This window comes from Anabas testudineus, chromosome 1 (assembly GCF_900324465.2).
Source record: "Anabas testudineus chromosome 1, fAnaTes1.2, whole genome shotgun sequence".
NCBI classification, from domain to species: Eukaryota; Metazoa; Chordata; class Actinopteri; order Anabantiformes; family Anabantidae; genus Anabas; species Anabas testudineus.
In genome coordinates this window covers 20,547,634-20,569,949 of record NC_046610.1, presented here as the reverse complement: position 1 = coordinate 20,569,949, position 22,316 = coordinate 20,547,634, and the positions used below count along the sequence as shown (strand labels likewise).

At 39.9% G+C, this 22,316-nt stretch overlaps 1 protein-coding gene across 2 annotated transcripts; it reads left to right on the top strand.

Moving 5' to 3' along the window:
- Window positions 1-167: 167 nt before the first annotated feature.
- Window positions 168-21,008, top strand: nt5c2b (5'-nucleotidase, cytosolic IIb). Of its 2 annotated transcripts, XM_026359137.1 has the most exons (18): window positions 168-407; window positions 1,976-2,095; window positions 5,728-5,801; window positions 10,924-11,041; window positions 11,306-11,401; window positions 11,489-11,580; window positions 11,740-11,797; window positions 12,409-12,502; window positions 13,319-13,372; window positions 13,531-13,614; window positions 13,810-13,851; window positions 13,997-14,104; window positions 14,660-14,726; window positions 14,822-14,992; window positions 15,165-15,216; window positions 16,357-16,417; window positions 16,879-17,055; window positions 17,612-21,008. In XM_026359137.1, the coding sequence occupies exons 2-18, from the start codon at window positions 1,995-1,997 to the stop codon at window positions 17,852-17,854; spliced, it is 1,692 nt and encodes a 563-aa protein (XP_026214922.1). In that variant the 5' UTR covers window positions 168-407; window positions 1,976-1,994; the 3' UTR covers window positions 17,855-21,008. The 2 variants fall into 2 exon arrangements, with proteins under 2 accessions (XP_026214922.1, XP_026214923.1); XM_026359138.1 differs by lacking the exons at window positions 168-407; window positions 1,976-2,095; window positions 5,728-5,801; ... (1 more) ...; window positions 11,306-11,401; window positions 11,489-11,580 and having other exon boundaries at window positions 12,247-12,502.
- The last annotated feature ends 1,308 nt before the right edge of the window (window positions 21,009-22,316 follow it).

Genomic DNA, 22,316 nt, shown 5'->3' with positions numbered 1-22,316 from the left:
CACGTCAGTTGTAACGCAGTGTGCGTTTATTTCAGTGACTCTTCCCACTTCTTTCTTGCAGCAAGATAAAGCCCCTCAGTATCTGTGCACCTTGACGTCCTCTGTGCACAGAGTCCCGCCCCCTCATGACAGTCAGGAGTAAACACCGCCCCCCCCCCTAACGTCTCATAACAACAGCCGGCAGCGGAGAGAAAGCAGCAGAGGCAGAGACAGACAGCAGAGAGCAGGATCAGTGGTCTGCAGCCTGGCTTTGCAGTGCACACATCGCCGCTTCCTCCGCATCTTCCTGCGAGAAACACTGAAACAACTCGAACACGCGGCAGAGATTCGTCTCCGACTTTTCGCCTGCTCACGGCGCATGCTCAGAACCACTGACGGTGCAGTTGTTTTTATACAGGAACTCGGAGGTGAGTACAGTAACAGAGCAGTCAGTGCTAAATCTGCCCAAACTGTGTGTGTGTGGGGGGGGATTTCATCGTCTTTCCTATCAAATATAAGCCCAGCAGGACGGACTAGAGGCTGTTTGAGTCGGGGGTTAGCTAGCTACGTCCAGTCCAGCAAACAACGTTAATGATCGTTGTTTGTTTGTTGACCCTGCGGAGAAGGTTGGTGTTAGCTTATAAATGTTTCTTTGGCTGGCTAACCTCTTAGCTAGCTGCTCACAACAAAGCAGATAAACATAGTAGTTAGACATAATAGAAAACACCCTGAAAAATAAGTGACAGTTAAGGCTACGTGTATTGTTGCCACAGACGTCGACTCCACTCTCTCTCTCTCTCTTTCCCAAAGAAAGACCCGAGGCAACAAACAAAGCCTGTCACAAGTTGGCTTTATCTTCTTTTCTGGCGTGTGTGTAATTTTCTCAATGTTAGCTGCGTGTTTTTTTTTCCTCCCAAGCCACAGCTCCCTTCATACCCCACTGGACCCAGCTTACACACTGGGCCAGAATGACATAAGGGCATTAGCAAAAACAAACATGCAGGAAAATGACTGAATACAGGTCTCCATGCTGACAGCTGTTATAAGCTGATATTGTCTTCATCCTCATATTCGAAACATTCATTTAGCTGACCCCCTCCTCCCCTTGTGAAGCTGTAAAGTCAACACCAATGACGGTATTGTGATGACATTTCTCCAAATCAGTGTTTAAGTGGCCTTGTTGACAGTTCAGCTCCTCCGCCTCAGCGTGCAAGTCTCATTTGCATTTGTGCTGTCAGTACGAACAAGATAGCTGACCTCTGCCTTTCCTTCCTGCACGCCAGCCTCTCCAGGAGCAGGAGGAGAATGATAGAGTGTCAGCATGGCAGGAAACAAACATACATCACTGGCCGTTTAGGCTGAATAAGAGCGAAAAAGGCCCAGACAAGGCTTAAATTCCCCCAAGGCAGAAATTCATGAGGCTTTCCACAGTTGCACAGATTGTTGTTTTCCTTTGTGGTCTGAGATTGTTTGTGTGTGATCTCACACAATCTGTATATATAGGCTAGAACTGCACCTTGCATATTAATGAATTTCCTTGGCCTTCGATTTAGTCTTGGCCATGGCTTTGCTCTTCGACTTTGCAGTGAGAGTGCATGCTTTTGTGCCTATAATACAGTATATTAGCTTGACTGGGTTGGACCCCATTCATTTGTATAACGTGACCTCCCTGACTTAACCTCCTAAATACTTTACTGTATGTCTCCCATCTCTGGTCCTCACCATAGGCTGCATTTGTAGTTTGAGAAAATCCTTAACTGACTGAAATAATTTATTATTTTTAATTATTTAACAGTTTATATCACCTTACTGTCAATGGAGAGGCATGTTTAAATAATAGGTGACAGCAACATTTCTATTACACAGTCATACCAAAATATCTAAATTGTAATAAGAGATGATTTGAATTGAACGTTTGTTCAAAGTGATAGCTACTTTTTACGCAAACCTTAACATCTAGTGACCCCGCTGTTAATGCTGCTACTCTTCTCTCCAGACACTGAAGTATTTTAAAGATGACCACTTCATGGAGCGACAGACTGCAGAACTATGCAGACTTGCCTGCCAACATGGACGGCCTAACAATGAAAAAATACAGGAGAGAGCCCTACCACAGGTAAGAAACACAGTTCTGATTATAGTAACATATGAACCAACATTTTATAGAGTAAATTGTGCAGCCAGACAGGAGAACTGCCTCGTTGTACAGTGAAGCTCAACTACTGCTGAGGGGAAGAATAACAAGAACACCAGGACTTTTGATGAGTAAAAACGCTTGTCGTTACTCGACCTGTCTGTTATACCAAACTGTAATGAACACAAGGTCAGTTAAATTCTCTCTGAATAACAAACTCCAGTAAGAGCAGTTTGCCATAAAAGTCAGACACTGAGACACCACAATCTCTAAAACAGCAGAGTTAGCTGTTATAATGACCCTTGTAAGTTATACTAAAGAAAGCTTAACAGTGATTCATTTATTACTTATATATATATATCAGTTAATTTTACATGACTTAAGAAGAAATTTTAGAATATAGTCACATAGGCCTAATGCCAATGTGACTTGGCCCATTTGACTTAAGTTGGTAAGACAGGTAATGTCATTCAGAGGGGTTACTAACGAGGGTTGGTAAGCCAGTTGTGCACTCTTTCAGAGTTGTAATTTTCTGATATAACTGGTTAGGACTAGTGGCACTAGATAACAGCTTGACTATCTACTACTACTTATCTGACTATTTACTGCTGCTCGGGTGGAGGTAGGTATGTTAGATTAGCTTAAAGGTGGTCCAAAAGTTTATTCCAGTGACTAATTTCTCAGATTAATTTATGACCAGAACAATGAGGAACATTTAATTCTCAATTATAATGTACAAGTTTTTTTTAAAATTACAGTGCAGTTTGTGTTTATTTATACAATATGCATTTTTATAGGTAATTGTGGCAATAATGATGCTCATTGCATTGTTTTATATTAACTTTTGACACAAAGACATGCATAGAAACACACCGTTGTTTCTGCACCTTCTGACTGGAAACACCCTCAAGTGATTCTGGTGGAAATTACTTATATAAGGAGGAATTTATTGTCAGAGTAATAAAACGTGTTGCTGTTGAATGTTTAACTCGCTATAAGACATGTGTGTCCGCTGTGTAATGTGTCCTTCCACACCATTATGTAACATGTTATGCTCACAGGGTTTATGAAAATGTCACTCATCTGTGTGTGTGTGTGTGTGTGTGTGTGTGTGTGTGTGTGTGTGTGTGTGTGTGTGTGTGTGTGTGTGTGTGTGTGTGTGTGTGTGCGCGTGTGTGTGTGTGTGTGTGTGTGTGTGTGTGTGCTCTACTGACTGAATCACTTACTCTATAACAGATCTGGCATCTCATAGATAAAGACCATTCCTTCAAAGTAAGAGCTCAGCTGAAACAATGCAGTCTGATAGGGAGAGCTGTGTATCACATAGCATGAGGCTGACAACTCTGCCCAGCACAGATAACTTTCAGTCACAGAGAATCGAATCACTGTCTATATGAGATAAAGGCACAGTGGAAAAAATCTGGCAGATTGTTGCACAGCTGCACTCAAAGTAAAAGCCATAAAGGATTCTTTCGTAGGTGTGGCCCATGTGAGCTATTTGAAAAAATACAGTTTGTCAGCAGCACCAAAGTCAAGGCTAACTACAGTTATCACTACCACCCATTGTCAGTATGGGTGAGCTTAGGAGAGGCACAATCCTACGAAGTCATCGTTTATAGCTGTCCTTCACCTCCCACAGACGTCCAGCAAGAGGTCCCATGTGGAATAGCAGCAGCAGAACAAAACAAGAGATTTAGATTTAAATCCCTTAATGGAAAAGGCCTACGCCCACTCAGTGCGGCAGTATGTTGACAGTAAATAATAACATTTGTTGTGGTTGTTCAGGGGTACCTGAGCTTTAAATTAGTCAGTTTTTCTCCTATGGAAGAAAAATAAGGCCCCAGAAGATCTGGATACTTGGGTTAAAAACATTTAAGTATCATTTAAATGAGAGACCGCAGAAATGTTTTTGTGAACATGTTTTAGTTTAAATCCTTTTTTTTTAAGTCACTCGGATCAAGGAGGATGTATTTTCTAATTCTTGCTACGTTCATATTTAAAATCATTACTTTAATATTGTTTTTCTTTTTGATTTGACTTGAATAATTACTTCTAAAAATGCCCATTTTTAAAAAATATTTGAATATTCTATTTTATTTAGTGAACCCTAAATAAGTTACATATTTCAGTTCAGTTCAGGTATTTCTTTGCTTCTATAAAATCCATTCACATATTATAAAAGGTAAAGTGAGAAAATTGGCTTCTGCTGTGCGATTCAACGAAAAGTCCTAAAAGTAAAATAAACTAAAGGTTCGTCTAGTTGTTCAAGCTGAAACAAAGAAATTGACAACATTCCTTTTTAAGCCTGTCAAATTTGAATATTAATGTTATGATAGTAAACTCACGGTCAATTAAAATAGGTTGGTCAAGACAAGACCAGAAAATAAAAAATAATTAGCAGTTTAATCAATACTGAAATTAGTCATTGGCTGCAGTCTAACTACTACTACTGTATAGTAGTAGTAGTCATCGGGGATACTGGGCCGTGCTTGATTCTACCTGACTTGTGATTGTTCTGGATGTCTTTGAGGGCCCACAAACACCATGCAGCACAACAACAACCCTGACTGACAGCACACAACAACAGAGAATGACGCAGAATGGCCACAATCAGTTTTGCAACAACTCTGAAAATTTCTGAATGACAAGAAAGCAGAGGGGGGGTGGGGTTGAGGGGGGGGTAATTGTTTGTGGGCCAAACTGTAGCTGGCCTGTGTTGCTGGAGCAGGTCACACAAGTCAAACTGCAGTTTAATTTCGCACAGAATGCATCGCCAGTCGTCTGCTGGACATAGATCAAAATGGGAACTCGTTCACTACGGGTCGGCCGCCAGGTATTTTTACAAATGATTCAGAGATTGGCGAAGATGAGAATAAGTTGCCTTGCAGAATTGGCATGTTTGATTTTGAAACTTGTTTACCAGATTATTGTGCAAACTCTGTGTAATCTGTGACTACTACTACACATTCAGCTCAGTCACAGATGTTGAAGATAACTTACGTGAGTTTGTGCCAGTGAATGCAGTTGTGTGTGGACGTGTGGTAGATTGCCATGTTTAAACTTAAGTCTGTGGATTGTTTTGTTCTTTTTGTTTAGTTGATATTGAATTTAAAATCTATGCGACCTCATGCTTGCACAATTCATTTCTATGTGTAATAATGTCAGATATATCATTTAGGCAAATTCAGGATAGCAAATTGACTTAAAAAATTAATTCCAAAAATGCCCCTTTTTTTTTTTATATTGAGTGTTTGAAGCTTCTTTTTGAATTTGTGAACATTAAATAAGTTACTTATATTTCAGTGCCATCAATTTGGTGCTATTTGAAAAATGTTTAGAAAAATGAATGCTCAAATCTAAGTAGTTTGTTCAACACTGCTTAAAATATAATTAATTAAAAATCAAAACATTTTGTAATTTCTAAAGTTTGAAAAAAAACTCACTTGATGTATGTAACTCAACTAGCAGCATTTTTGCTACACATTACTAGTAACACTACTATAAACCACTGTTTGTGTCACAGTAGGATTATTTAGTATGTTAAGAAGAAACTTCTTTCAATTGTCAGTGATTGCATTACAACTAACACATTTGGCTTTACTTGTTTTCTTCAGAGTGTTTGTCAACAGAAGCTTGGCAATGGAGAAGATTAAGTGCTTTGGCTTTGACATGGATTACACTTTAGCAGGTAAGGTGATATGCATTCATCTAACTTATCACCACTGGTGCTAAAACAAAACACTTCATTTATTGTCTCTAGTTGATCAGCAGGAACTTTTCAGATCATCAAGATAATCAATACAGTCACTGATTAAACAATGAATGCAAAATATTTGTTTGTTTTTAGTCTGATAACTGTGACGTTTTAAATTTTTTATGTATCACTTTCTGATAGTGATTTTAATTTCTTATTCAGACTATTTGTCCACAGTTAATAGGATAAACTGTTCATTTTGGAATTGACTGATAAATGAAACTCTAGTCAATCCCAGCCTCACACACACTGTTTTCACTTTCACAGTTTTGGTATGCAGGATATCAGGGTTACATAGCAGCTCCTCAGTTTACATGAATTGTCTTGCCTGTTGTCATATTAATAGTGCAGACTGAAAGGAGCATGTGTCACTTGATGAATGTGAGTAAAAAGGCAGTATGTAAGTTTCCATGGAAGTGCCATTGCAAGAGGGAAATCAGAAAAGGTGCATTAAGCAGAATCTTCTGTGAATGTTAAGGTAAATTTAGATGTTGAGCCAGTTTATTTTATTCTGTCGTCAAAAAAATGAATTATTTTTTTTAAATTCCTTTATATGTTCATATGGGTGTTAAAGTCTATTGTATCTGGTCAGCTCTATATTTTGTTACCTTCCAGTTTCAGCTTGCTGCCCACAAACCATTATTCAGGTCAATGCCAGTGACGAAGGGAGCACTCTAAAATGGTCTGTTTATAAGAGTTTTGTTAGACTTTTTCCATACCAAACATAGCTCCCTGATATACTCTCTCCTCTTTTTCCTACTGACCAGTAACGGGGCCAAAAATAACCAGATTCTTTTTTTCATGCTGCTTTCTTCTGTGACTCAGCTTCAGTTTTTGGTCTCTCCATCTCTATAAATAAATCTACCCTCACTTTATAATGCAGGTCACGTTTGTTTGTTGAGTTCACCAGTGAAGTCTCCTCTGAGAATGGGGATCACTCGCTGTCCCTCTCAGGCTCTATATCCCGCTCTCCGTTGAGAGTGCAGTAGATTTCACGGACGCTCAGCTGTTGACATGGCTCTCTTTATGGGAGCTCATAACCAAGTGTTAATGTTTGCTGGCTATCGAGTATCTTTGGAGTGTGTTCAGATTTTGACCACAGAAATATGTCATCGATCAAATATGAGTGAGAATGGCTGCTGCTTAACCACAGCAACACTGCCAGTTTGTTTTATAGGGATGTTACAGTTCAGGTGTGCATATAAACACTACGCTATAATATAAAAATATATACATATATATATATATATATATGGTGTTTTGTGTATGGTTTATTATAAGTGTGTGTGTGTGTGTTGTGTGTGTATATGATGTAAAATGTATAAAATATTATGCACAGTAAGAATAAGGAGAAAATTATTCTCAGTGTTTATTTGGTGTAAGTGATTGTGATAGAAACATGATAATGCTCTTCAGTGTGTGCTGATACAAGACAATAGTTAACATACTAGTGCCACATCAGTTATGTCATCCAATCGTATTATGTGGTTGGTCATTGGGAACATTTAATTTCATTTCATTTATCCAGACGTTCTTATTGATTGAATGTTTCTAATCGTGCGGGGTGAAGTATTTGTGACTGAATAAGCAAGAATCAAATGTAGAAGTTCAGTGGAAAAAGAAGGTATTTGCTAAGATATTAACTGTGAAGACTGTGCGTGGGTGTTGTTTGATTTGATCCGACTGACAGTGCCAGCAACATAAGCAAACAACACCACAACTCTCATCACGTCCTCATGCAAATGCTGCTACATTCTTTATGAAGTAGTACTGTATGTGACTTCATATTTTTCATACTGAGATAGGGCAAAAACCCAAACACATAAGACTCTGATGAATGAATATAATGAAATAACTAAGACTAAATTGAACTGTTTTGTCAATCACTGTGGATGATGTGATAATGTATCATCAACATGATTCACTGTGATTGTTGCAGTATTGAATCTATTAGCCATAAACAAGCATTCATGTCTATGTTTTGTTATTTCTCAACAGACTTTTCAGGTAATTTGCTACATACAGAAAAAGTAAGCCTTATGAAACACTGACATTTTGAGCAATGTTTATTCACCTCTTGCACCTTATCAAGTGCAAGAGGTGAAGCTTGATATCTATGTATGAAGGTGGGAAGAACATGGCTTAAGACGCCGTCTTGGACACTGTCCTCAAACATACTGTACAAAAGTCCAAGGTTACTTTTCTGGCCTGTAAGTCACTAGTGATGAAATAACTACAGCTGTTACATTCACAAATATCACTCATTTGTAAGGTTTGGTGAACTAAATCAACATTGCAGGAGGCGAGATTGCCTCATCTGTTCTTTGTAACTACAAAAAATATTGCTCAAGCACACGTTCAGTCCCAGATTGCATTGGGAGGTACACACATTTTTGTCCTAGTTTTCCAGCAAACTCTTGGCTGGAATGTAAGTCCCTAAGGCTATAATTTTCTTTTCTTTTTTTTAACACAAAAGGCTTGATTGTGGCGTCCCAAACTGTGACAAAGGCCTACATTTGCATGTTAGTGGCAGAAGATAATTTAAGACAGTGAAGGTGTTGTCCTCTAACATAGATTTCTGTGTGACATGGTTCAGATACAGTCTCTGTGGGAGAAACTTGATATGATTTGGATTTAGTGGTCTATTAGTGGCAGGGTGCGGGATGTTTACCTTATGTCTGTGAAGGGTGTGTGTTACATGTAGTTCTGAAGTGACCTGGACTCTAAAGTCTAAAGACACCACACACCTCAGCAATTGGAGCACTGGGGGTATTATTATCTGGCAACCGTCTCATCAGGGATACAAGGTAACAGAGCTTTGAAGCTAAGGCCATTTCTTGCCTCAGTTCTAAGAAGACTGGTATGATTGTATGTGTCTAAATGCGTGTTTGCATGTATGTGTGCATACTGACAGCATGAGAAGTATGAGAATGGGCCAGCAGCAGGGGAGCAAGGACCCATATAAAAACAGGAATGCAAGAGAGTCAAGGACACAGCAGACAACCATCACAACTTCTGACCTGCACATAAAATGCTGTAAACACGACTTTTCCAATAACATCTGTTGACAGCATTATTTACTATAATATGGGACTTTCCATGACTGTAGCCTCCAGTGTGGCCTCCATGGAAATACAGATCTACAAGTGACTCTACAGACTACTCCTCCAGCATTCAAACATCAGAAATAGTGAGGGGCGTTTAGAATTTCTTGTGAAAAGGATACACTGCAGGCCATGGTGTCATGTGTCTGTGTGGAGTTTTTAAGGGGGGCTTGTTTTTCAAGTTGTCCAGAAGTAAAGCGGTTTTAGACTAATTAAAGTAATTTCTCTGAACAGAGTATCTTGGCATTGTGGTCTCTGTTGTATTCCACAGTGTTTTTCAAGGTGTGGTGAAGTTCGGTTATTTCACACGAGAGATTTTCTGTAGTTTGTGCAGTGCGCAGTTAGAAAAAAACAGGATGTCACATATTTCTGAGCTGCACTGCGAACAGTTGGTGGAGCACTCGTCTGCGAGCCACAGGTTTGATTCCTGGTTCCTCTGGGCCACATGTGGAAGTGTGTGGGTGTCAAACAATCCATGGGGATCAGTGAAGACAACTAAAGTTTTTTTTTTTTTTTTTATCAAACTCGTTTAAATGTTAATGTACTTTTATTTAAGGGAAGGGAATAGGGAATGTTTTAAGCCTATATGCAGTTCTATACAGCTGAGTCACCATAGTAAAATAATTTGTCTCTGTGACCATTAAAACCTATTATTAGATAACAGAACAACTGCTTGACTCACTTTTATTTAACCTCGACTATATAACCTAGAGATGGGGTCTGTTTGTGTGGATGGAAGGACCGTACCCACTTTCCTAAGTCACCACATGAGGAGAGACGCCCAGTGATGATAGCAAAGGTGACAGAGAGGGGAAACTGCTCTTAAAATAGGTTTCTTTGTAGAGACTCAGAGCTTCAAGAGGAATATGACAAGTGAGCAAGGAGGGGGAGGAGGAAAAGCTGTTTAGTTGGTGTATGCTACTGCTCTGGGCAAAGGGCCCAAAACCCCAGTTTTCGGGGCGACCACAGCAGGGGAGTAAGGGAGAGGAGGGTGGAACTACAAGACGTTACGTGATTATAATCCAGAAACAGGCTCAGGCTCACAGTGCAGGAGTGTCAACAAAAGGATAAAGTTTAACTGAACCCATGATGTTCCTGTAACTCAGTTCATGCTAATTATGCTTCTGTGTACAACCCAGCATTCGAAACAACTGCACACTGAGGCTTTTTTCAGAGTACGACACAGATGTTTTCCTGTTTGTCATACAGTGCCATTCCCCCACAAACTGTCCTAACCAAGTATTATCAGCCATTATCCCCCCCAGGGGCCTCCCACCACCCCACAGTGTAGAAAGCAAGCAACAACACAAGCACATTCTCCATTTTATATTTTTAACATCTGACATATTCTTTTCCCAGTGTCAAATAGCATATTAATCCTGTGCCGCCCTTTTGTTAGCCTAGCATCAGCCTGTGTTTTTATTCCAAAGCCCAACACCATCTTGGTTTCGGTTTGGCCCTGGGCTAGATATCTGGCTCCGGTGGTGACAGAGATGCGGCTTGTCCATCTTCACAGGGGTTATTAGAGCTGCTGCTGAAAGTTGGACCATTTTTCATTTTCACTCCTGATCCTATTTCTTTGTGGATTTGCATACAGAACATGTAGACCTGTGATCGCAAGCAGAGAGACGGGCAGTGGGATTGTGTGTGTGGGGGAGGGGGCACTGTACTGCACTGTAGATTGAGAAAATGTTGTTATCAAAATACTGAGACAAGTGTCACATACACTACTACACTAACGTTATGGTACTAATGATCTAATGAGTTTGCTATGTAAACACAGTTGCCCCCACAGAGCACATTCCTCAACTACATGCATACTACAGTGTTGTAGCCAGGAATACAAGCACTTAAATGATACAGTAACATAACATAAACTGTAGCAGCAGTGTGTTGTTTTATAGTACGGTGAAATTGAATAAACTCTGTCTGCCTGTGTGTTTCATTTCTAGTGTACAAGTCACCAGAGTACGAGTCACTGGGCTTCGAGCTCACAGTGGAGCGCCTGGTTTCTATTGGCTACCCCCAGGAGCTGCTCAGCTTTGTTTACGACCCCTCGTTTCCCACCAGGTCAGACCAATCACACTGCTCGCATCATGTCGCATGATGACTGTGACGATGGTCGTCAGGTTACTGGCCAACTGTTGCTTCTCTTGCCTCATCTCTTATCATTTTAGTGCCTTACCTCAATGGACATAGCTAATATAAGGCACACTGTGAAAAAAAAAAACGTATGACTTCATTTATATTTATACTCTTGTGGGGGGAAAAAAAACCCTCTCAGTGAAAAGATAAAATTGTAGAAATGGTTGTTTCCCCCTTTGCTGCTTTCAGGGGCCTTGTGTTTGACACTATGTATGGAAACCTGTTGAAGGTTGATGCCTATGGTAATATCCTGGTCTGTGTGCATGGATTTCACTTCCTCCGAGGGTGAGTGATAATAAATGATTCCTCTTTTTTGTCACCTTCAACTAACATCTTCATTAAGTCCTTGTCTTGTTGTTTCACTTTTCGCAGTCCTGAGATCCGTGAACGGTACCCAAACAAGTTCATCCAGAGAGATGACACAGAGCGCTTTTATATCCTAAACACACTCTTCAACCTGCCAGGTAAGGTCTCTGAACGCTGAGGAGAATGGGACGGTTATAGAGACTGTACATGAGTAAGAAGGTCTCCATGATGATTTGATGCTGACAATTACAACAGAAGGCTAAAGAGGTTAGCATAAAGCTACAGATAACAGCTCTTCTTTTTGTTTTTCTTTACAGAGACCTACCTCTTTGCTTGCCTAGTGGATTTCTTCTCTAACTGTGACAGATACACAAGGTAAAAAAAACTCTCAGTCATGAGTTGTCATGCAACAAGTTTCTGGGCACCGCATGGTGACACAAAGACAGTTGCAAGCCAAACTGGGTCAAGAGCAGTCCCTACAGCATGGGAGGGTGCCGATGTCTCGAATACTAAACTCAGCTAATTATTTTAAAATGGAAATTAAATCATGTTTCTGTCAGAAAATGTCTTTTTGACTTTTCTGTAACAATAATTCATCAATCTCTGCCAATACTAATTGTAGCAAAGCATGGATTCCTATCAGAATGACATAGGGATTTAAAAATGTTTTCACTAACTATTTACAAATAGTGAAATCGTTACATAACTAAGACATAATCTGTAACTATAAGGAGCTATAATAATAGTCTGTAAATTTGTTAAGAATGTAATCTGGAATGGCTGCATGTCCTTTGTCCTCTGAAACCTGGTTGTTGGTCTTTTAGGGGGAGAATGCTTTCCTGTTTGGCTGGGGACCCCTCCAACAAGGGAAGGCTATCCCATTTAAAAGCAAACAAAAAACAAATGTCATGTTCTTAAAAACCTTCTGTAAAGATGTGGCCTGTGCGACGGCTGTGTACGTGTGTGTCTCTGCTCCTCTCCCCCAGCTGTGAAACCGGCTTCAAAGATGGAGACCTCTTCATGTCCTACAAGAGCATGTTCCAGGACGTCCGCGATGCCGTCGACTGGGTCCACTTCAAGGTGAAGCACTTTTGGTGTCCGTGTTGGTGAACTGATGTTACGTGTTCTTCATGACCTCTTCTGCTTGTGAAAATCTGCCAGTTAGATTTGGATGGTTTTTGTAGAAAATACATTAGGGGTGTAACTACACCTTGAACTACACCTACTACACCTGTAGTTCAAGTCCTTCTGTACAGATTAAGTAAACATTTAATCTGGTTTATCAAGATTGATCAAGTTTAAAATCTTTGGCACACCTGTGACTGCAGTTACCAAAGGATCGTGCATTAATTTAAATATAGCTGCTCACCTCCTTTCACACAGTCCTTTGGAAATGCTTTAAGCCTGCAGCAGAGTTTGAATGAAAGCTTTCAGATGAGTCTAAACAAACTAAAATAACAGGCAAATACACCCAAGTTTAGACTTGAATCGAATGAAACCAAGCTGGGATTCTTCTGCCAGCACATTTTGGTAGAAATTCAGATAACATGAACACAGTTTGTCATACTACATTGCTCAAGTGGATCTTGGCAGTAGACCATAGATGCCCTCCGGAGCTACTATGATTCTCAAAACAGCACTGCACATCTAAAACATCTGTTGTGAACAATGTTGCTGTCAGAACAGTAAAATGTGATTGTCTCCATATAAACATCCAGTATAAACCACAGCTAAATACTGTATCTGTGGGGGTAGTCATTGATAGCAGCTATTAGACCGTCATGTAACAAATTATTGGCATCAGGGCTCCAAACTTAACATGGTCATATTTGTGCAAACTGTGTCATTCATTTAAAATTTTCATTGTCTTTAAATCTGACTGGCCTCACATTGCAGGGTACTCTGAAGGAGAAGACAGTTGAGAACTTGGAGAAGTACGTAGTGAAAGATGTAAGTAGTTTGTATTCTACAAGGAAGCTACAAGTGTACTGTGTTAGAAAACACACACACACAGTGACACACATTCTTGTTACTCTCCGTGAAGAGGCTGCTTTGTAAAGATGCATTCAGCTTCAGTATTTTCTTTTTTTCTCCTCTGTTCCCACCAGGGGAAGCTGCCTCTTCTCCTCAGCCGAATGAATGAAGTAGCCAAGGTTTTCTTAGCAACCAACAGTGACTACAAATACACTGATGTGAGTGTTGTACGTGTGCAGTCGAATCTTCGCTGTTTAAGGAAAAACATTATTTAGGTCATTCAGGAAGAGCTACAGCAGATGAACACGAATTAACCTTGAGATCCATTTCGCAACATTGCTTCTAGACTACCAGCACTAACAGCTGTATAAGGTCAAAACACTGTTGTAAGTCTGTGTGTTGTGTTCCCACAGAAAATTATGACCTATCTATTTGACTTCCCCCATGGACCCAAGGTAAAACATAGCTTTTTTTTTCCACTCCCTCTTGAGCATACTTAATGTGTTGAATATGTAGGTGAAGATGAAAGACATTTATTTATTTTCATACTGTACATACACTGTATTAGTGTGAATTTGTGTGTGTTTGTATCCGCCACAGCCTGGTACCTCCCACAGGCCTTGGCAGTCCTACTTTGATCTGATCCTGGTGGATGCCAGGAAGCCGCTGTTCTTTGGTGAGGGTACGGTGCTCAGACAAGTCGATACAGTGAGTAGACACAGATCAGACAGAGAAGACTGGAACAGTGAAGAATTGCTTTATTACATGTGCAAATCAGAAAAAATTGTACATTTTTGTCACTGATGTTTTTCTTCTGACAAAACTATTTGTTATAAAGTTTAAAGCTAAATAAGAATATCTAGACATTAACTGATTATAAACTGGTTCTAACCTAATTGTCAGGTGTTTAATAGAATAGGAAAATGAGCATTTATGCAGGTAGAGGAAATAAAAAGATAATTGAAAATCTGATAATCCTTGCACAATGAATGCTACTTTCAGAGTTGATGTTGCAGCAGTTTTGTTTTTTTGTAATTCATTATCCCCTTCCCGAAGAGATATGCTCCCAAATTGCCAGTGTCTGTTCTTTGTAACTGGAAACAGCTAATTTAATCTAAAGGTAATATTAGTCCAAAACTACCTTGGGTAAACTTATTATTTAGCCTTGAATATGTTTTATTCATGTCCATTAAACAGACTCTAGAGTCTTTCCATAATTGTGCCAACGGTCCCTTCACCAGTCTGGTGCATGTTTGATTTCAGACCACAGGACGTCTAAAGATTGGAACCTACACAGGACCTCTGCAGCATGGCATAGTGTACTCTGGAGGCAAGCCTTCATTTTCTTCCCATTGCTTATTCTTTGACCTATTGTTGATTGGTCTGCATTAGTCGTGATTGTAATTTCACGCTATTGTCTTTTAGGTTCGTCAGACATTGTGTGCGACTTGCTGGGGGCCAAGGGGAAGGACATAGTGTACATCGGTGACCATATTTTTGGAGACATCCTCAAGTCCAAGAAACGTCAAGGCTGGAGGACATTCCTGGTTATACCTGAGCTGGCACAAGAGCTGCACGTGTGGACGGACAAAAGCTGTGAGACAAACAAACGGCACACAGAGACACATGAACACAGACCTGCACACACACAGTGACATGTAGAAATAGCATTTTGACTCTAATCCTCTCACTAATTTTGGGGCTGAAGCTACAGCTCTGTACACTTACTGTAACTCACACAGATTCACGGCCTTCTTGTTTTTTCCAGCGTTATTTGAGGAACTGCAAGGTCTGGACATTTTCTTGGCTGAGCTCTACAAGTGAGTACAGTAACCTTTAACCCTGTTTCCCCCCCCCACCCACCCTTCACTACATCACGCCCCCTCCTCATTGCTGTATCTTGCACCAGTTCTGCTGCTCTTTGCTCTCCGCAGTAACAGCATCTGTTTGCTTGCATGTGACCACGTGTTTGAGAGGGAACAGGGTCAACAGGGTAAAGTCTAAACGGCTGGCTCTCGCAGGCCACCTGATAACTGGAATCACTGATTGGTTATTTTAATTTTATACATTTTATACATTTAGAAATACAACCGTGTGTTGCTTTTTTGGAGTATTGTTGAGCTTATTTATTATTTGTACAGATATAAATTATACAAATATAGATGAAATGCATGAAACTCAACTTGAGTATAAAGTGAATGCACATGCACTCACAAGACTTAAAATAATTAGAATGCTTTCTTTGTTGTTATCTGTCTTTAAAGCATGTTATGCTCTGAATCCCTTTTACTCACCATGATTGCGGCAATATGGTGGAATTAATACTAGGAATTTTGTAATTTGTCTAATTTCTGTAAAAATCTTAAATAGGTTTCTGCAACAAAGCTGTGAGGTAGACAGACAGATGCAGAATTTTCTGAAAAGCAAGGACAGTGAAGCAAAAAGATTTATTTGTGACATGAATTCAAATTTTATTCCCCAAAGGGGCAGAACTGAGCGACACGTGGTCTGGAGAATGCCTTGCTAGTATGGCAGTGTCCAGGCATTAGGTGCCTAATAATAATATTTAGATAACTAAGGAAAGACGACCTTCTAAAATGAGCTTAAATAGACTTTTATTCATGTGGATAATCTATGTTTTTAATATTCTAAATAATTGTCCTTAGCTTCTTAAAAACATCAGCCAAGCTACATAGATAAATTGCATGGCATTTACTCCATAGAGTCCTCCAGTGCTCTGTTCTGTGTTTTAGTTTATCAGGAGCTTATAGCAAGTTTAATTTTCAGTTAGCTGAAAGATACATTTTTGAGGTTCCTGCAGCCTGGCATGGCTCACTGTCGCTGTGAGCAGCCTCACCACCTTTTTGGCACATTAACTTTCAGTAAATCCGATATAAATATCCCCCCCTTCCCAACCCTCTCTTTTGTCCTGATCGTCTTTCTCTCTTGTCCTTCCTCAGACATCTGGACAGCAGCAGTAATGAGAGGCCAGACATCAGCACTATTCAGAGAAGAGTCAAGGTATGACCTTAATCACCTCTGTTTCTATGACAACTGGAGACCTCACTGCATACTTTTACTATTGGCTGCCAGCGATGGTCCAGTTCTCAGTGCCCTCATTTACATTGTACCTACTATAGTCTAATCATTAACAGCAATCCACCTCATCAGAGAGCACACTCAGTTCATTCCACTTGGTCTGGATTATTTGTTCTGTCAGTGCGTGGTGAGGTAATTGCTGATTCAGCTGTATCAATGAGTAACCACACCAACACCCCAAATAAAGATACTATACTTTTTATGGTTAGGAGGGTGAGTAAACATATAATATTTCCAAATAAGACAACACGCACTAATACTCACTACATAGAATATAAGAGTAAAGTTATTCCAGAAAACCAGAGTGGCATGGTGCTGTAGGTTTTGCTTCCAACCCATCAGACGACAATACCAGTGTCTCGCTTCTTCTTCTCGCCCTTTAGAAAGTGACACACGACATGGACATGTGCTACGGCATGATGGGCAGCCTTTTCCGCAGTGGCTCCAGACAGACGCTGTTTGCCTCCCAAGTGATGCGTTACGCCGACCTGTACGCAGCCTCCTTCATCAACCTGCTCTACTACCCTTTCAGCTATCTCTTCAGAGCTGCACACGTACTGGTGAGTGTCTGAAGGCGAAGTGGGCGCACTTCAAAACCCACACCCACATTCTCCCTGCACCTTTTTCCCTTTTACCTTTGATGTCATTATGAATTTACTCAATACAGTCACATCAAAACAGGCCTTGGAGAGAACTACTGCGTTTGTGACAAATGTTTCTGCAATTTTAGGTAGATATGTACAAGATATGTTGTATAATAGGGCTGCACATGAGCTGCGATACATTATGATGTCCTTTGAGTCAGCATCAGTTGGGTCTGGAAAAAAAAAATCTGGGAGTGTGGAACGTGGGCTTACCCGACCTCTGTTTCCTGATCCTCAGCCCCATGTGAGGTTACTAGCTGAATGCTTTGTTAGTGGGTGGTGGGAGTCCAACAGCACCCACTGCTGGACTCACCAGACTTCCACTACCACCTGAAGCAGCTAGTTAATGTTGTGGTTGATCAGTGTATTTACTGGATGTATAGGTGCTGGATAAAGAAGGAGCAGATTAGTTACTTAGATTAGTCCTGTTAAGATGTTTTTTTTAAATGTTTTCCCTTCCTCCTCTCCTCAGATGCCCCACGAGTCAACAGTGGAGCATACCCACGTGGACATCGACACAGAGTCACCGCTCGCCACGCGCAACCGCACCCAATGCAGTGACTGCAAGGACCTTGAGTGTAAACGCAACCAGCTGACCCGTTCCTTCAGTGAGATCAAACCTCCCAACCTGTTCCCCCAGACTCCCCAGGAGATCACCCACTGCCACGATGAAGATGATGATGAAGAGGAGGAGGAAGAAGAAGAGGAGGAATAATAAGCTGGACGTGTAGATGAACCAAGTTCCCATTCCTGCCTCATGTTTTCCAGTAGAGTCAGGTAGTGATCTCTCTGAAAGGGAGGCTAGGAGGAGGAACATCTCCAGCGTGTGTGTGTGTGTGTACAGTGACTTCAGAAAGTATTCTCACCTCTTCCCTATCTGCACAATTTGTGTTGATTTTAGATTTTAAATAGATAAATTTGCCATTTGCTCATCAATCAACACTAATTAACACGAACTTGCGAAGTTCAAAGTTCCCACTCAGTTAATGTGGGTTGTTGACTGTAGACTGACGATGTCAGTTTTTATTGCTCAGAATAAATACACAGCACAATAGTATACAACACACACACACACACACACACACACACACACACACACTGGAGTTCTCCTTAGTATAAAGGACCAGTAGCGAGACCGATCATATGACTGTCAGAAGACTGTATCCATTCATGTTTTTTTTTCTTCTCTATAAAAAACATGTCTAATTGATTTAATTAAAATTTCTTCTTCTTCATCAGACACACAAAACACAACTTGAGTAAACATTACACACTCATTTTTCATAATGTTTTAAGAGATGACTTTTAAGAGCAGCTGCTGGATTAAATGTAAACTTAACTTCTGCTAACAGCTACGGTCAGTCAGCTGTTGTTTAGTTCACAATCAGTGTTGGAAAAGATACACATACTTTATCCAAACCGTTTTTTTTTTTTTTATGCAACACGGGAACAACGTTCAGTTTTCAGCTGCTTTCTTGCTTATTGTCAGTTTTCTCGTCATTACAGAGGGGTCATTTGTTCTAACTTGTATGCAAAGGTGTGTGTTTCTGTGTGTGTACCTGCCAAAGTAGACTCACTCACAGACAGAATGTAGTACGTAAGCTAAGGATCCATGGTACTCAGTGAAAGCACAGGAGCCCTGAAGCACAAGCTGGAGTTGGACTGATCGATAATCACGTTTTGTTTTTGTCTGTTTGGTTGTGAGAAGATGTAGAACCGACATTTTGTTACCAAGCAACGATAAGGACAGAGTACTGTAACCTTACTTTTAGCCGATCGTCTCTATGACAACCCCTAAACTAAGTAGTGTTCTGTAAATACAGTATTTGTCAGTCGAATGGCTTTTGCAGTGTGATGAGCTCGTGAGTTAACACCCTGAGCTGCTAATACGCAGTTGTTGTTTTTTTTTACTTGGCTTGTTTTAGGAAGATGAAGGATGACGATGAATGATGACGAATGATTTGACAGTTTTCAGAGGGTTTTATTTTGACAGGGGGAATGTATATTGCAAAATAGTTTTGACCAGTAACAAAACGTGATATTTGAAATATATTATGTCAGGTGTGTGGTAGGAGTGTGGAAACGGCCTCAGTATGCAAAGACTTTTAGCACAGTTCAGTAGGTCTCAGCTTTAGACTGTGATTAGCTCGCTTTGTTTGTCTGCTCGGTTTGGGGCATTTGCCTTTTTTTTTTTTTTTACCCAATGACCCACAATTGTTGTCATCGTGCTCGAGGGGGAAAACATGTTGAAGGAAAGTGTGCATCTGTATTTTTCTGTTGGGCTTCTGAACACTGTGAAGCGATTGTTTCCTTATAGCAACAGCTCTGAACTGTGTTACTATCCTCATAGGTGACAAACAGAAGACTTCCATGTTAAAGCACTTGACTTTGCATCTGCTTTGAATGAAAAAAAGCTTGTTCGGCCCTTCACAAGGAAAAAAACAAACATATACATATGGTTTATTACTATAGTAGTGGTGAGACAAAGGAATAGGACCCGACAAGTCCAGTTGAAGATTTATGTAAAAACAAATGACTGAATTCTAAAACATTACAGTGATTTGTAACAAAAAAGTTGAACCAGATCCATCTTTGTGAACATCCTTCTTGTTTTTATGCAGGGTCTCTGTGATGCAGATACTTCATTCATGCACTCCCCCAATCAAATGAATTTAAAGCTGTTTTGTTTTGGGTTTTTTTGTTGTTGTTTTTTTGTTTAGGTTTTTTATTCATGCAATGTCAAAATATCCTAAAAAGAAATCCTTTGGACACTTGGCTGAGGTGACATAGCTGGTGGAAGGTTCGAATAACATATATTCATATATATGAAGCAAGTAACTTGGTGTCGCACAAGAAAAAAAAAAACAGCTCCATTCCTTAAACAAACAAACAAGAACAGCATTTTTCAATCAGGTTCTCCACATTATTTGTGATCGTTCCAGGTTTGACTCATGCATTTTTGATTTCAGTAACACGTTACTGAATGGCGCCCGCGTGGAGAATAAGTGCGACCAACTGTTGATGTTAATGATGCAACTTCTTATATTTGGCCAACAAGACCAACACATTTCGACGGCGACTCGTCTAATGCGACTAAACAACCAACAGACATCACATTATGATTCAATTCAAATGTTGCTAGATCCTGATGGGTCAAAGCAAGTGTGCGACTTTTTCACACAACACTGTGCTCGTGTGAGACCTTTAAGCAGGGAACCCGTGGCATCAGCGTTGGTATGCAGAACAGTCAGAGAGCTGCCTGACGTTTAAACATGGAGACTTGATTTTGTCTTTTACTTTTACTCTTTTCTTAAGATCCAGTGCCGTGTTAACTTTCTCCACCTTCATCTTGTAAGTGTTGGACTGGTCTGTTTGTTTAGGCCACAAAAGGGAAGGAACATGCCGTCTCCTAGTTTTGCGTAGTTTTTGGTTTGGTTTGATGTGGAGTGCAGAGAGGTGAATGCGGTGACCTGCTACTTGATGCGACAAATCTTCGCATTAAAACCTTATAGGACATTAACAAACATGTAATGATGAACAAACGTGATAAACGTGACATAGGTTGTTTGTCTTGTTTTTTTTTTCTTTTTCTTTTAAATACAAATGACATATTTGTATTTGTATTTGTTTGGATATGCTCTAAGCGGCAGCCACATTGCTAATAAACAGTGGCCTGTCTTCTGCATAATTTCCATATGCATGTGAAAAGTAAGCATATCCTCTCCACCACAGTAATTCTGGTGGCATTTGTTTGACTTCTGTGTGAACTGCATCATTTTTAGAAAAAGCTTTTTAGACATTTGTCTATGTCGTAGTTTACGAAAAGGAAAAAAAAAAAAAAACTGTAAACCTGTAAAAAAGAAAAACCGTACATTGAAGGGAAATGTGAATAGCATGTTAAATACCATTACTAAAATCTTGTAATCAAACAGCATGGGGTTATTTTTATTTTTCTAAGCTAGTGTTTTAAGATGGTCTCAGTTTACAGAACTGTAAATAGACCTTTCCACCTCTGTTTCTTATCAATTTTCCACATTTTTTGTTTATTTTTCTACAGTACCAGAGGAGTCTGACGCTCAGACTTTAATCTAGCTGAAGCTTGGAAAGGAGGTTACAGAGCTTTAGACATTTTCTATCCATTGTGATGCCTGGTGCCAGGTGTCTAAACGGTCACCTTTCATTCTCTAAACTATTGTAATCCTCTGTTTTTATGCATATCGATTTATGTTCTCCTGAAAAGTGTCTTCTTTGTCAGAAATTGTTCAACGACAGACTGAACATTGGGGTAAATTACATAAAAATGTAGAATAAATAGTTTTTCATAATTTCCATGTTCGTTTGTTCAGATTTGGCTGCTGTTCTCTCTCTCTCTCACACACACACACACACACACACACACACACATACAGGTCCCAAAGTTTCCAAAGATAGCAAATCTGTATATCAATTTAGGGCAAATGTACAAAGTTATGTTCAAAAGTTGAATCTTTCACTGCAGTATATATTTAAATTTTTTAACATTAGCCACTGCACCAACATAACTTCATGACCAGAACCCAGAAATGTTTCGAATAGAGTATTGAACAAATAGTTTGGAGGAAACGTGTTATTTCTGCTTTGACAAAGACTTGAATTGAGCCTTTAGTGTGGAATAACATTCTTATGCAATGGTTTGTCAGTGAGAGGAAGACTGTGCTGCTGCAGCATTTTCTGACTCAGCATTTTGCCTTGGAGTCAGCCCAGCACAGCTACTCTCCTCAAGAAATGCTGACCCATCAATTAACAAAGAAAATAAATTCCACTTTTAGATAATGTATCATCAGTTTGCTACTGTTGCTAATGAACTGTGTCATTTCTTATGCCTTAATAAAAAAAAAAAAAGATTAAAGGAAGCAGCAGAGCTATAGATTGAGGACACTGAGCCATCACCTGTGTTGTCGGTTAATCAGTCACTTTTTTATTAAACCACCAGCTGGAGGAGGCAATGGGAATGTTGTCTTCAGGTAGAAGAAGCATTATGGACAGCACACAGGTACAGTAGCAGCATTGGGATGAACAAAAGACCAGTCAAACACCGGTCGACAAAATATTCACATAATCAAATGTTGATGTTCAGCAAAGGATGGAATATACGAGACAAAAAGAGAGACAGTATGTGTGTGTTCTACATCACAGGA